At 36.9% G+C, this 16673-nt stretch overlaps 1 protein-coding gene across 7 annotated transcripts in view; it reads right to left on the bottom strand.

Moving 5' to 3' along the window:
* Positions 1-16673, bottom strand: part of dock10 (dedicator of cytokinesis 10) — a 107015-nt gene that overhangs the window by 1464 nt on the left and 88878 nt on the right. For 6 of the 7 annotated variants that reach the window (XM_058799050.1, XM_058799051.1, XM_058799056.1 and 3 more), the window contains 16 exons: positions 16471-16583; positions 16239-16354; positions 15356-15493; positions 12819-13001; positions 11608-11718; positions 10812-11027; positions 9732-9789; positions 8642-8740; positions 6797-6903; positions 6589-6711; positions 6393-6506; positions 3563-3709; positions 3267-3477; positions 1791-1981; positions 985-1085; positions 252-390 (listed from right to left, as the gene is read on the bottom strand). In XM_058799050.1, the coding sequence (XP_058655033.1) occupies positions 252-390; positions 985-1085; positions 1791-1981; positions 3267-3477; positions 3563-3709; positions 6393-6506; positions 6589-6711; positions 6797-6903; positions 8642-8740; positions 9732-9789; positions 10812-11027; positions 11608-11718; positions 12819-13001; positions 15356-15493; positions 16239-16354; positions 16471-16583 (2167 nt within the window). The remainder of the gene's footprint in view (positions 1-251; positions 391-984; positions 1086-1790; positions 1982-3266; positions 3478-3562; positions 3710-6392; positions 6507-6588; positions 6712-6796; positions 6904-8641; positions 8741-9731; positions 9790-10811; positions 11028-11607; positions 11719-12818; positions 13002-15355; positions 15494-16238; positions 16355-16470; positions 16584-16673) is intronic. The other variant, XM_058799054.1, reaches the window with a different exon arrangement.

Raw genomic sequence — 16673 nt, 5'->3', positions numbered from 1 at the left:
AACACCCACAAAGCACTTCTTAAAGCACTTCCTGGGTCGACTTTAGGCAGTTTTGATTTATATTCTGTTTAATGTTTGAGGATCACATTATTTTACATATGCGATGGCTATTTCTGCTTCTTCTTCACCTGTGTTTTAATCCAGAGACTCAGTACTCTTTCAGAAGATGTGTCATCAGTGAAAACACACAAATCTGGAGAATTCGGTCGATGGTGGGGAAGGAGTTAATGCATGGGATGAAGTGTGCTGACCTGCTCGTTCATGATGGCGGAGAGCTCGGTCAGCATGTCTTTATAGTGAGCTTTCATCTCCTCCTGATACTCCAGCTGATCTTCTTTTATGAGGCGCTCATTCACCTTCAAGGCCTGACCACACGCGTCTGCAAACTGCCTGCAGGACCACAAACAGCAAACCCGGATTGCAGTCCATAAACTTTGAGCATTGCTTAGCTTTCAGTACATTTTTTTAAACATCATTAAAACATTCTGCTCATAGAAGTTTTATCATAAATGTCCAGCTTTAAAACTTTCCAAAAACGAACCAAACTTTTGTAGTCTAACTTACTGCTTTAAGTGCACGTCTTGACGTTGTTTTAATCATAAACTCACTGTATTTTGATCAATTTCATAAAAAAACAAGACTTCTTATTTTAGGTAATTTTGCTTCTCAAGTAAAATGTATCTTGACTTAAGAATCTTTAGACATTACTTTATACGACCAAGCCTTAAGCTATTTTGTGTGTGTGTGTGTGTGTGTGAAATGAAATCAAATGTAATGGAGATCTGTTGGACGTTGTATTTTCTAACTTTGAATTCAAGACATTTACATTTAGAGAGCATTCAGTTGCTTTATTTTGGACTTATTTGAGAACTAATTCTGCACGAGAATGAAGGAAATTCTGATGCCGGTTATCTCGGTGGCATTAAAATAATACCATAACAACATCATACTTTGCGTTCCTTGATGTAGGGAACAATGAAGTACCTGAAGATCTCTTTCAGGAGTTTGACTTGGTTGTCTGGGTATTTCTTGGCGTTCTTCTCCTCAAAGAAGGCTCGGGCGTAGGCCATGGGCCCAGCATTTACCTAAAACAACACATGAATTCATGAAAATACATCCCTATTTCACAGTCTTAGTCAAGATGCTCATGCTTATGGTAAAACGGCAAGTTTAGAAATGGCTAGATACTGTTGGGAAGGTTGCGTTGGAGATGTAGTAGACTACAGATTACCCTATTTAAATTGTAATAAGTAGTGTCACTATTTCAATTACTTTATTAAAGTAATGTAACTTATTACATTTGAGTATTTTTGATTCCTTTTTTTTTCTAAACCGCAGAACTCAACACTGATATCAAAAATCCTTCATCACTTGAATATTATAATAATTACATTTTTAGCACCTCTTTTTACTTTTGAGATCGTTAAACGCAGGTACTTTTAAAAAAATCAAATCTGTGCACAGCTATGACAAGAACCTGGCATCTAACAATGCCTTGGAAAAAACAGTTCCTCTTAAAAAATAAAGCATATACATAAAACGGTTATTGAATAAGCATGTGCACTAAACTCCTGGTGTCTCATATTTTAGGGCAGTCAATGCAATTTAGGAAGAAAATCAATCAAATCTGTATATGTGTGTGAAAAATATTCAGATGTAGCCCCCTTTGTAATAATTAACATTTTGATAAGTAACAGATTACAGTTATTTTATTTAGTAAGTAAATGACGTAATGGCGTTACATGTAGCTCGTTGTGCACGTTCACAGACAGTAACGCAGCATCGCTCACCTTCACGCTGACGCTGCCCTGCAGTTTGAGCTGCAGCCGGATCATGTCCACCTCCTGCATGCCACACAGCTGATTGAGCTCGGACACTTTCCGGCTCATCTCGTCGATCGCCACCTCGATGGGGTTCATCTCTGTGCTCTGCTGCTCCACCACCTCGATACGCTTCTTCAAGAAGGGAAAACTGGAGCTCGCTGCAGAACAACACAGACAGCAGAGATGTGAGTTAATGGGTCTGTGACATCCAATACTTGCCAGGTTTGCAAAGAAATAAACAGATATCCATCGTTTATGTTATGTTTTGTGGTCAGAAATGCGAAACGGCCATTATTAGTGATGTTTTCAATATATTCATGCACGCATTAACAGCAGGCAGTCTGTACGGTATACGGGACGCTGAGCACCTGATGGATTCTTACAGTACAGTACAGAAGAGTGGTTTCATGAGGTGGAAAGGTGCAAATTAAGGGTTTGGCTTACACAGCCAAACGTCCTAATAGGAGTAGGAAGAAAGAAGCTGAATGCTTCAAAGTGTGTGAAATCCTGCTTGACAGGATCTTGAAAGAGAGGGGTGTGAATAATTCAGGCAGAAGCTCTAGAAGGCTAACAGTTTTTACTATGGAAGCCTGTTTCTGCCACGGGATAAAACAGAAAAAAATCTCTCACATTTATGACTTCTTGCGATTGTGCATTTATATCTCACAATTCTGTCTTTTGTTCTTGCAATTTTTGCTTTTTTCTCAAGAATAGCAAGAAAAAAGAGGATTTTGACATGCAAAGTCAGAACTGCAAAATAAAAACACAGAATTCGGACTTTTTTCCTTGCAATTTCATGTTTGCATCTCACAATTCTGACTTCATATCTCGCAAATCTGACTGTCTTTGAATTCTGTTTTTGTTTCACAAAATGTAATTACAACCTTCATTTTACAATTCTGACTTTCTTTTTTCTTGTTATTGCAAGTTTATCTCACAATTCTGACTTTTTTCTCAGAATTGCAAGTGGAAAGACAGAATTGCGACATATAAAGTCAGAATTTCAAGATATAAAATCGCAATTCTTTTTTACTTGCAATTATGAGTTTAAATCTCACAATTCTGACTTTTTTCTCAGAATTTTATATCTTGCAATTCTAACTTTATATGTCACAATTTTACAATTCCATTGCAAGTTTCACACACAGTTCTGACTAATAATTCTTCTTAGAATGGCAGAGAAAAAGACATATAAAGTCAGAATTGCAAGATGTAAACTCAGATTTTCCAGATATAAACTTACAATTTGGACTTTTTGAGTATGTATATTGCACAATTCTCACTTTTTTCCTCAGAATTGAAAAAAGGAGAATTCTCACTTAAACTCACAATTACTTTCATAGCTTACAGCACCATTAAATTGTTTTCATAAGCTAAGCAGGTCTATAAAGGTGTTTTCCTTTCGTTTCAGTTTTGCTATAATGTTATTTTGAAGTGTCTCACTGGTCAGGATGGTTTTTCTTTTGCACTGCTCCTCCACGTCTCCATGTTTTTTCCCAGAAAGCGTGAAGGGCGTCTCAAAGACAAAGCGATTGATGTTGTGATGGCGCTCAAAGTCAGTCTTCTTCTCCAGCTGTTCCTTCTCATTAAAATAAGGCACTACGTAGGTCACCTGGATGTAGGCAAATCTGGGGTCCAGGTCTTTAGGATTCACCTGTGAAAGACACACAGTCTATAAAAGAGATTTGATTCGGAATAAGAGATTCTTCGTAGGTCAGAGAAGAGCCAGCTGAACAAACCTTGTTGGAGTCTTGGATCATCTTGACGTTGTCAGCTCCAAACTTGTCTGAGTAGAGCTTGAGGAGTCTTTGAGAAATCTCTGACAGTCCTGTGAGCTTCGGCTCTTTATAGATAAACTCCTTACTCTCCTCTTCCTCAAAGAAGCCCTGGTGAACACAACACTGCACATGAACTAGAGATCATCAGTTAATGGAGTGTCTAGAACAGAGTATCCACCTTATTTTGCACGGAAGTAAGCTATTTTTCTGTGAATGTGCGACAGGGTGGCCTTTTGTCCGGTTTTAGGTTGGACAGTCCATCTACCAGCAGAGGCTTAAGCCGCTGTTGCTCATTTAAATAAATGTAAATGTTATGTTCAGGTTAATATTAAGTAACATACATTTTAGACACTATATTATCAGTATGGACTGATCTTCTGTATTTCGCCAATCATTGCATCTATGATAACAATGGTGTTTCGTTCCTGAAGGATTCGGCGGAGGATATCTTTATATGATAGAAATAGTAAGTCTTCTGAAATCAGCAAATCACTCGCTTTATTCCTGAATGAATCAACCATTTTGAACAAATTGGTCGAATGAGTGAATCAGTGACTCACTGTCGCCACCTACAGGTAGTTTTTAGGTTCATATTTAAAGTATAATTTCATAGTTATATATTCTGCATATTTTATTCCGTATATGAATCTCCTAACATTATTTATGCAATTGTATCTGTAGGGTAAATGCATTCATGGCATCTCAGGGCTGCATTAAACAGTTTGTGTAAATACATCTAAATGCATGTATTTATGAAGTGCCAACATGGATTATATTGATACTGATTTCATTTGACTGGTGCATATAGTGTCTTATTATTCTAATAGCATTTATTTAATAAATATATGAATTTACATGAACGATTATGCATGCATTTAATAAAATAATAGAATAATACAATTAGAAATTTGCCCTTGTAAAGGTTAAAAAAATGATGATGTTTGCAACATCAAGAGGTATAACAGCATATTCAATTTACAAATAGCCGCACCTGCTCTTATGTTAAAAATAAGGTGGATATAACAGCTTTTGCTGAAGCCCAATTGTTAACACAACAGTAAATGCAACACGCTGTTAAAATGACAGCAGTGTTTGACAAAGCACAATGAACTCAACTTCTGTAATGAAGGTTAACATCACATTTAGATGTCTCTGTCTGAAACTCAACTTCATTCACCTGAAATCACTCACAATGTACACACACACAGTATATAAACGCTCAGGATTAGATCTGCAGAGGAGAATGATCACATCCAGGAGAAATATTATATCAAACCATGTGTGACTTGTGTGTGTCACACATATTATTAGCGTGTAGAGGAGAGATTAGGAGAGTTAAGAGTGAGAGCAGAACAACTTAAACTAAACTTACCACTGCCTGATAGATACACAACACACAGGAGAGAACAGAAGAGTGTTTAAAAACGCACAGTAAATATCTATTTGCCTTCATTAACTTGGATTAATAAAACATGTTGAGTGAACTCGTACAAGCCATGCTCATTTGAGTTCCTGCATGCTTGATATTCCACACTAATTTGTTTTTACTTGCTTTCTTTTTTTTTGACAATTTTAAAGTCTGTTAAGGTTTAAGGCCCATTCACAAACCAAGACTGATTTCTCACACCAAAACTTGTTGCAAAATGAGTCCGGCGACAAACTGAAAATGTTCACTATGGACAGACAGTTGCTACACAACCTTGGTGGCACTGAAGTGATTTTTCCAGAAGCAGCAATGGAATATAAAATTAGCATAGACTACTTAAAGCAGATCGTGGGCCCTCAAAAGAGACCCAGCCATTAAAATAAAGTGTTCAAATCAGAGGCCTTTTTTTTTTCTAAATTCTGGCAGTTTCTGATGTAAAAATCCTACTAACATTATAAGTGCAGCTAAGCCAAGATCACTTGAAGCTAAACCACAATCCCTTTAAAGACACAAAATATTAAATGTGAATGTGTAGAAAAATTAAATCTAAAATTTTATGTAAAATGTAAAGTATGCTAAATTATGATGTGGACCTACATTAAGTAACATTTTTGGCTTAAGAGCTCAAATCGTTTTATAATAAACATTATTTTTACTTTGTATGATTGTTTTTGTCTTTGGAAAACTAAATATTTTATTTTTGATATTTTATAATAATAATAAAAATAATATTTTTTAATTTAGTGCTGTCAAACGATTAATCGCGATTAATCGCATCCAAAATAAAAGTTTTTGTTTATATAATATATGTGTGTGTACTGTGTATATTTATTATGTATATATAAAAGCACACACACACACACAGTATATGTATTGAAAATATTTATATTTATATTTATATTATATATAAACATATTTAATATATAAACATAACTTATTTTTCTTAAATATATACATGCATGTGTGTATAAATGTATATATTAAATATATACATGCAATATACACAGTACACACATTTATTATGTAAACAAAAACGTTTATTTTGGATGCGATTAATCGCGATTAATCGTTTGACAGCACTAAATAATATTTAATCACAATATTAAATCAAAAGAAATTACATTTGAGAAAAACATTTGGCTGTTACAAATTAGAGGTTTTTTCAGGTTGGTCAATCTATTTTTTTTTTTTTAATGTAGCTATGAACTTACAAAATAACATAACTAATAAATCTGCTAATGTCAACATGTGATAGCTGAGCTGTTCTTTGTAGAGATTTCATCAGACCTCTGAAGGACCGCAGAAATATCAACAACTGCACTTTTCATAAAGTATGACTTTCAAAAGAGTGTTTGCGTGTCTCACCTGTCCGTAGAAAGCCACGCGATAGTAGCGTCCAAACAGCCGTTTCTCAGAGTTCACCACCTCTGTCACCTTCAGGTACGAGCGGTGGATGTCGTAGTACAGCTCCGACAGCCGCTACAGGACACACACACACACACAGTTAATAAGCACGTCCCTTGTGTTTTCTTATCAGTCCACCGATAATCAGTCAAAGTACCTTGAAATCTCGTCTCTTCTCGAAGACAGCTATAACAGGTTTGTTGATCTCTGCGATGAGCTCGTATCTCTCAGACTTCCAGAGGTAATCCACACACATCTCCAGCTGCTCCACCAGCATGTCCTGCAAGACAGAGAGGTCACTCAGCACGTTCATGAGAGACATTATTAGCCTTCACTCCTCTGAGAGGTGTGGAGTGATCCTGCACCTCGGTGTACGGAGTGTCCTGAGTGCCGGCGTCCTCCTTCATCGCTCCCTCTTCTTTCACATTAGGAGAGATGTTCATGAAGGCGGCCCAGCCCATACTGAATGAAGCTGCGGGTTCATACACAAACACAGGGCGTATGTTACTCATTCATTCTTCTATCTACCCATCCATCAATTTGTCCAGTTATGTATTAGTCTTTGTATTCCAACCATTCTCAAATCCATTTCTACTATACAGTATTCACTCATGCATGGATCCACTCATCCATTTTCACATCCAAACATCTATCAATCCATCCATCCACTTTACGTTCAATCTGTTAAGTCATACATTAGCAATCACACAATAAACTAATTTCAAATTATCAGTGGTTCTATTAATTGTAAACAAACACTGTTTGCATTGTGATAATATGACAGTATGTGGCACATTACAGGGACGTGTGTCTTCAAGCAGCATTTGCTTGGATCGTGAAAACATCAGGTGAGCTGGAAACAGGGAGAGCTCGTGGACACGTTCATTCACATTCAGGTCTTACATGCACGGTTCACATTATTATTTTCACAGGATGACAAATACCTTGCACAAGCCAAAATTCAGGAAGAGCTCTTTTTAAAACACAAAAAAAAATAAAAAAACCTTTCTGAGAAAAAAAACAAGCCAATTCCAAGAGTTAAATTAATCGAAAAAAAAAAAAAAAGTGTATGCATACTATTTGGCAATATTTATACTGCAAAAATGCATTTCTTAAAGGAATAGTTCACCCAAAAATGAAAATTTCAGGAAAATGTGCTCATCTTCAGGCCATCCGAGATGTAGATGAGTTTGTTTCTTCATCAGATTTGGAGAAATGTGTCTCTGCATCAGTGTCTCAGCGATGGATGCTCTGCAGTGAATGGGTGCCGTCAGAATGAGAGTCCAAACAGCTGATAAAAAAAAAACTTTGAGTCCATAATTCACCCATTCCTCCAGTGAAAAAGTGCATCTCCTGTTTTCCCTCACATCAAAATCCAGCCACATATTTGTTTAGAGCTGTTTGGACTGTTTAGGCTTGTAATCGGTGCTTGATCTGTGCAGATTTCTCTCTTAATGATGGATTTGTTTCAGTTTTTGTCTTCTCCAGATGTTAACTGATGGACTGGAGTGCTGTGGATTATTGTGATGTTTTTATCAGCTGTTTGGACTCTCATTCTGACGGCACCCATTCACTGCAGAGCATCCATTGCTGAGACACTGATGCAGTGCTGCATTTCTCCAAATCTGATGAAACTCATCCTAATCTTGGATGGCCTGAGGATTTTTTTCTTTAGCTACTGTTTAGCTAATTTTCATTTTTGGGTGAACTATTCCTTTAATAGGGATGTTTGCTTTGTTTTCCAGTTAAAAACATATTGTTAAAACAGGATGAATCTGACAAACTTAGGTTTATGCTATGCCTTCTCTGGAAAGTAAACTTATACAGTACCGTGCAAAAGATAACAGTCACATTTAAATGCTTCACAAGAACATTAGGAAACCTAAAATTGATATTAGTCTCTTTTACACAGTACTGCTGAGTCTAAAATCTACTAGCTAAACATTTTAGGGAATCTGTTCCTTGCCTCATTTGCTTTTGGTTCACTTACTGTGGCACTATTCTCTGTAAAGCTCCTATGAAACGATGTGCACTGTGAAAAGCGCTACACAAACAAAACTGACTTGACATGTAGGGTTAAGGTAAACTAATCTGCTTGAGAAGTAGCTCTGCAATAATAACTCAGTGTTTTAGTTTAGACAGAAAGACAGACTCGGACCCCTGATGGGGTGAAGAACACTACAGGACGGGGCAGGCGGAGGTGCACTCACTTTCTCCATCTTGGGGAGTTAGTAAGGGGCTAGAGTTAATTACACAGGCTCCCTCTTTGCTCACACTTGAGATCCGACCCTTCTCAGACTTCCAGTAACCTGTGATTGCAGAGTGGCATCAGGTTTAACACAGGTTTACTCGCAACCTAGGGCTGAGCAGTATGACGGGATGCACCGTGCAAGAGTCAGTCGGTGGAGATTTTGCTATATGTGACCTTGGACCACAAAACCAGTCATAAGGGTCAATTTTTTGTAATTGAAGTTTATACATAATCTCAAAGCTGAATAAATAAGCTTTCCATTGATGTATGGGTTGTTAGGATCGGACAATATTTGGCTGAGACCAAAAATCTAAATATTGAGAAAATCTCCTTTAAAGTTGTCCAAATGAAGTTCTTAGCAATGCATATTACTAATCAAAAATTAAGTTTTGATATATTTACGGTAGGAAATTTACAAAATATCTTCATGGAACATGATCTTTACTTAATATCCTAATGATTTTTGGCATAAAAGAAAAATTTATAATTTTGTCCCATACAATGTATTGTTGGCTATTGCTACTAATATATCTGTGCTGCTTATGACTGCTTTTGTGCTCCAGGGTCACATATTGTTAATGATGATTAAGTGATATGAAGTAGCATTTATAAAATTTCCACAGCCGTTAATTGAATATTCAGTAAAAATAGCTATATTATGATATACACTGTTAAAATTATATTCAATTAGCCATACTGTAATAAGATTTTGTTCATACTGCTCACCCCTATTTCATACTTATTACGAAGGCAAGTGCTCTAGCCATGCATCTACTGTACACTCAAGCATCTACGCCAGCCACACAATCAGCTAGAATGCATCTAATGACAAGGCCACAAAAACTCACAGTATAAGGAATAAAGCAAGTGGCAGGAAGGAGCTACGAGCATTTTTCATTATGAAGTGCAGCACTGAAAAAAACAACAACAACTGAGCAGCAATGGTCAAACGAAAGCTCAATAGGAAAGCTATTTATGCGATGTTTGCAAAAAAAAACAAAAAACTATTGCATCGATTTAAGCAGGCATCGCCACAAGCAGCTGCTCACCTCTCCTCCTCAGAGACTCTGCTATAAGTGCTGAGATGTGGATATAGCACATGGCCGCCTGAAGTGGACGAGGAAAAGAGTTTAGAAAACATTTTTTAATGAGATACAAAAAACAGTAGTCCCTTTCAGAAAAATTCAAATCTGAGGTGCTGATTTCTGCATGAATGAACCTTAGTTCATTAGTTCACCTAATGTGTATTGCATCAGTGTCTCAGCAAAGGATGCTCTGCAGTGAATGGGTGCCGTCAGAATGAGAGTCCAAACAGCTGATAAAAACAAAATCACAATAATCCACACCACTCCAGTTCATCAGTTAATGTCTCGTGAAGCCAAAAGCTGCATGTTTGTAAGAAACAAATTCACCATTAAGACATTTTTAATTAAAATCCGAGTCTATAATCCATAATAACGCTTCCTCCAGTGAAAAGGTCCATCTCATGTTGTCTCTCACATCAAAATCCACCTGCATATTTGTTTAGAGCTGTTTTGTCTTGTAAACGGTGCTTGATCTGTGCAGATTTCTCTCCTGATTCAGACCAGAACACTTTTTCACTGGAGGAAGCGTTATTGTGGATTATTGACTTGCATTTTAGTTAAAAACGTCTTAATGATGGATTTGTTTCTCTCTCCAGATGTTAACTGATGGACTGGAGTGGTGTGGATTATTGTCATGTTTTTATCAGCTGTTTGGACTCTCATTCTGACGGCACCCATTCACTGCAGAGCATCCATTGCTGAGACACTGATGCTGCATTTCTCCAAATCTGATGAAGAAACAAACACCTCTACATCTTAGATGGCCAGAGGCTGAGTAAATTTAAGGAATTTAAGGAATATTTCCCTCATAAATTAAAATGTTATTATTAAACTATTCACCCTCACATTTTTCCAAAGCTGTATTGCTTATTTATTACATGTTATACAGAGTGTAAGGGACCGACAGTCACCATTCTCATTCATTGCATATATTATATTGTGACTGAGGCTGTCTTCTTCTAGCATCTTGTTTTGTGTTACACAAGCTCCATTCATGCACGAAACCAGCTACTGAAAGGATCCTCTCAGTGAAGTCATTCTGACCTCAGACAGGTCTCCGTTTCTAACATGGATCTTGGCCATGCTTTCTAGCCATGTGCGTCTGAGCTCGGGTGTGCTGGCGTAGGAGTTGGCGAGACTATACTGCAGGTCCACCAACATCTCCGGGTCCTTTTCATGCTCCTTCATTTGGGAGGTGGCCATCAGGACGGTGCGTATCCTCTTGGTCAGGTCCTTCACGTCAGCCGGGAACGTGGTGTTCTGGAAGAAAGCAAAAGATCTGTTGTTTGACATTATGTTTTTGTAACGATACAGCGCTAGGTAATGTAATCGGGCTGCTCTTGTCTTCTATGACTGTAAATCTTGTCCTCCGAAACTGCTTGCAAATCAAATTTGTTTGATTTTGTGGTTTGAAAGCTATCACTATTTTTGCAATTATATTTGATGGCACAGAAGGTACATGCTGTAGTTTTAACCCTTATTGACCTAATGAGGATTTATTTATTTTTTTTCAAAAATGTTGGTTAATATTATCATATTGGACTAAAATTTACTGACTTTGCTCAAACAGGGTATAACTACTTCACCAAATTGTTTTTACAATTTTGGCAATTGGATAATTTTGGCAATGTTCACTCAAAAACTGAGGTGTATAAGCTCAGATCAATGAGGCCTATGATCAATCAGTTAAAACAAAATAAATAAATAGATAATACAGATATTTACAAGCAATTTTTAAAAGGCCAGTCATTTTTTTTTTTTTTTACCAGAAATGGCAAATTAGGTAAAGGATTTACAGCACAGCACGAGGGTGAAAGTGTGATCTTTGCTAAACTCTCACTTTGAGCGGCGTGTCTCCATTGGCGAAGTTGTTGATGATGGCCAGAGACTGCTGGAAGCGTGAACCACCGATACCTGCGTCAGCGATCAGCTGACTGACAGATTTAATCACCTGGATGAGAAGAAGACAAGCATCCAAATCAGTTTCTTTGTCTGTTTCTCCCATTCAATCCCCAAACCAGCCAGAAAAAGCCATTTCATATTGTCAGTTATCTTGAATACGAGACTGAACACATAAGGCACACACATACAGGGGAACACTTTATTCTGACAGTCCACTCTAGACCTTCTACTAACTATAAGTAACTCTGTAACTCCATGTCATTAGAGTATAGTGACTTTCTGCTTAATATCTGCTAACTCTTTATTTTGATGGACATTCTACTGACTGAAAGTAAGTCTGTAAGTACATGTTAACTTATTCTACATGTAGCTGCGAAATAATGAAAGTTAGTTGTAATGTACATCAGCCTTGAAAAGGTTGGGATCAAGTCAGGCATTCTACTGACTATAAGTAACTTTAAACCAACTATATTGCCATTCAAAAGTTTGAGATCAGTTGTTGTTGTTTTTTTTAAAGACGTCTCATCTGCTCATCAAGGCTGCATTTATTTGATTAAAAAATTCAGAAAAAAACTGTAATATTGTGAAATATTATTACAATTTAAAGTAGCTGTTTTCTATGTGAATATCTGTTAAACTATAATTTATTCCTGTGATGCGCAGCTGTATTTTCAGCATCATTACTCCAGTCTTCAGTGTCACATGATCTTCAGAAATCATTCTAATATGCTGATTTATTATCAGTGCTGGAAACAGTTGTGCTGCTTTTTTTTGGTGCCTGTGGTCCTTCTTTCAGGATTCTTTGATGAATAAGTTAAAAAGAATTAATTCTAAATAAAAATCTTTTGTAACAATATACACTACAATATACCCCAAAAGTTTGGGGTCAGTACATTTTTATTATTATTATTTTTAAAGAAATTAATACTTTTATTCAGCGATATTACTGTTTTTTCTGAATTTTTGACCAAATAAATGCAGCCTTGAAAAGCAGACGAGACTTCTTTAAAAAAAACAACTGATCCCAAACTTTTGAATGGCAATATAGTTGGTTTAAAGTGGCCTATAGTCAGTAGAATGTCTAAAAATCGAAAATAAAGCATAACCCAAACACAGACACCCCTGGCAGCAGAACAACAGAAGCCTGACCTGCAGGTGTGAGCGGACGATGCATTTGCCCTTCGTGAACTCAAAGTTCCTCCTCATGAGGAAGTAGAGCAGCGCGGCGGCTTCGGTCTGAGTGGAGCTGGAGCGATGGTTACAGCACTTCAGGATCTCATAACACAGACTGCCACACACATCCGCTTTACCCTGGAAAAACGTGGACGCGAACTGAAGAGGAAGAGCGTGAGAGTCAGAGATCAGTACAGAGATCTGCAGAGTTCAGTTTCAGTGCTGATGCTCTTTAAAATCAGTATTATGATTATAGTTATTTATGCACTAAGATAAAAAAAGTTATTGAGCACAATGTATTCAAACCTAAAACCTGCACAATACGGTCACCTTTACATTCGGTACACAGTGCACAGAAATTTCTTGCAGGTTGTGAAACTGTATTTTGCATTCTAAAGCATATAGTTTTGTCCTTATGACAATAGGGTTATCTAGATGATTTACTCGTGACAACAAGAGAAGATTATCATGACCATCAGATGTCATTATCTCTCTGTAAAACTGCACCTGTCATAAAACAGGAAACTAAATTGTAATTTTGTCCCTCTTATTTTTGGTGCGGTGGCTTAATTCAAGTAATATTTTATTTATGTGTCTCCACAAAAAAAGAAGAAGAAGAAGAAGAAAAAAAACACTTTCAAGAATCCTAGTTAAACATTTCCACTGAGGTAAAGATGTTAGGATTGTACAATCCATGACTAATATTTCCTTTGGTAGATTTTGGTCTACTAAAGGGGTTCAAAAACACCCGATGACAACCGCAGGTGAGCTCAATTACAAATAGAAATATAACTGCAAGCAGCAATTATGTAATTAAGCCATTTTAAAATGATTTTAGTCAAAATGGCTAAAAAAATCATAAATACAACCAATAGTATTATGATTTAACGGTCTATCTCTTTTCACCAATCGGTGGCACTGTTATCCAATTGATGTGTTCAGTGTGAGATGACAATGTGATTTTTGGCCAAACCGTTCAGAAGTTGTAAGCGAAAATAGCCATTTTTATATCTCCCGACCCACTAGGTGGCACTGCAGCGAAATGGTGCAGGTAGCTTTAGGTCATAGTTATTATAAAACACACCAAAAACACACCTTAAGTGATGCAGAGATACAGCCTCACGTCCATTTTGACGTGCGCTTCATCAAATTTGTTTAAGTGTTTTTCGAGAATGGTTTGACTAATCAACTTGAATTCCATAACTTTTTGCCAGCATGGTCTGAAGATGATCTGAGCCAATTTTGGTGAAAATCAGACAAACTGTCTAGCACGAGTTCGAAAAACTACATTTTTCGTATAATTAAAAATCTTGACCCATAGAAATTTAAATTTTGGTATCCATTTGACTCAGGATGAGCCAAGGAATCTCACTTCTAAACAAGTGGTGGCGCTAGAGAGTTTGATTTAGAGACTCCAAACTTGCGATGTTTAATGTTGAGACTGTCCTCTATCTGTGTGCCAAATTTCATAACTTTCCTGCAAGCAGTTTTATGGGCTGCCATAGACTCCTGAACAGAACTCACTTTTGGTATTTGGCTCCTAAATATCTGAAAATGGGTGAATTCTATATTTTGTCACTGTGAAAAGGGTCAGCTTAACCCCTTAAAGAAATGCCCTCACAAAGTAATTGTCAGAGTGAGCAGAGGTGCTCTCCTTTACAATTTGAATTCACCCAATCATTTCTTGTATCTGCCACTGTCGGGAAGAACAAAGGTTTGAGCCAACACGTTCTCACTCCCAGCTCGTCACATATTGACGCTTGGTCAGGACCCCTTGGCGTCATTTTTCGACACACAGGGTCCTCCATTGTTTTCGGTTGTTTGTCTTAATTGAATGGCTCGCGTGCATTTGTAAAAAATAGAAATAATTTTATATAAATTTATACTTTCACTGGAGCACCAAACCCCACCCCTACCCTAAACCTACCCCCTTCTGAACAATATAAAACACGTAACAGGCAAATAAAAGTACAGTCACGGGTATTTATTGCAAAAACTGACCATAAAAAAGCAGTATAAAAGCATTACAAACAAGTCCAAGTTTTCCGAAGCCATACGATGTCTTTATGCGAAGAACAGAGTAAAACATAACATATACGTTTTGCCTCGGAAGACTTGGAATATTAATACTTTATGACTAATTATGACTGTAGCTGTATCTGCCGGTTATATCCTGTGCTTTATTGACAAATGGTAGGTTTAGGGGCAGGGGTTGGGTTACGTGCTCATAATTGTGTAAATAGTGTAATATAAATAAAACTGTTGTGACTGTTTACATTGAAAAATCACATCCCAACATGTATGCAATAATGGCAATATTATTACCCAATATATATTTTATTCATGACGATAAAATTCCTAGTGCCTTTCTTGTCGGCATATTAACGCCAGGGGTTTCTTATTTAAAGCAATGGAGGACCCTGCACGTCGAAACATGACGCTAAAGGGTCCTGACCAAGCGAGTTGGGAGTGAGAACATGTCGTTTGAGGTGCACGAGCAGAAAGAGTGACACCTTGTGAATGAAGAGGCGCAGGGCGGTGAAGACGTGTCTGAGGGTGCTGGTGGACTGGTTGATCTGGAAGAACAGCAGGTATGTGTCAAACACTTTTTTCATCAGAGAGTTTTGTCCGTCATCATGCTGCAACCATTTCTGCAGTAGAAGAGAAGATAGCAGGAGTTAGTCATCTTGAAGAAAATGCACCATGTGTCCACCAGATGGCAAAATAACCTCCTTACAATCAGAATGAATTGAATAGTCACAGACAGACTGATTGTGAATACAGCAGTGATTTTTGGCCAAAAGAATACTTTTGCAATCCATCCATTTTTTCACAAACAGAACAGTGTTCAGATATTTTAGTATCATCATTGATTGATATCTAAATTGACATTAAACTGCTTGATACTCATGACTAAAAAATATAAATAAAATAAATAAATAATCATCTTTGAAAATGTTTGATTTAAAAAAAAAAAAATTACTTAATTATGCACACTTCAGGTACAATTAAAGTATTTCTTATTAGATGTTACATCATCTGTCATTTTGTAGAGTCTTAAAATCAAATTGTAATTTATTTATTTATTTTTTCAAAAATGCACAAAAACAACATTCATATAAAGATTTCTAAAAACTAAGCCCTGTTTTTCAAACTATTTTCAAAATATTTAATCCTTTTTATGATCTCAGACACCCTTGTCATTGATCCATATAAAAAAAAAAAAAAAAAAAAGTATTATTAAATTAAATTAAATTTAAATGTCATATTTTAATATAATTTCTCCTAGTAGTCATGTTTGTGCATAAATATCAATATACTGAGTACCGCAATAGGCTAAAAAATATTTTAAAAAGAATGTTATGATACTGTATCATAAAGCTGTGTCTATATTACCTTGTGATGATGAACAAACAGATGCAGAACATCTAACACGGTCAGTGCTACTTCAGTAGAAAGATTGGCTTCAATATCTGTAGGGCTGACGTTTTCTCCTTCAGACACATTTCCATCTAACACACACACACATTAGAGTTATGACACACATGCTTTTGCTCAATGCAGTGATTGTAATTGTTCCGTATGTAGCGCAGGTTTTCACAGGCGGTTGAGTTGAGTAGATGTTTACCCGTTGTCTCCATCATGTGCAGCAGTTTGGGGTTGGTGAGGGCGTTCTTCGCCCTGATGATGGGCATGGTCTGTGAGCGGGCGTGTCTGTGCCCGTCCTGAGAAGAGAGCATCCTGGGAACATAATCCTGAGATGTCATGACAATAGCAGAGAAAATGATTCAATTCCCCCATTTTCTCCCTCTATTTCTCCACTTTCTTGGT

The sequence above is a fragment of the Onychostoma macrolepis genome, chromosome 15, assembly GCF_012432095.1.
Source record: "Onychostoma macrolepis isolate SWU-2019 chromosome 15, ASM1243209v1, whole genome shotgun sequence".
NCBI lineage: Eukaryota > Metazoa > Chordata > Actinopteri > Cypriniformes > Cyprinidae > Onychostoma > Onychostoma macrolepis.
This window is presented reverse-complemented; position numbering and strand designations above follow the sequence as displayed.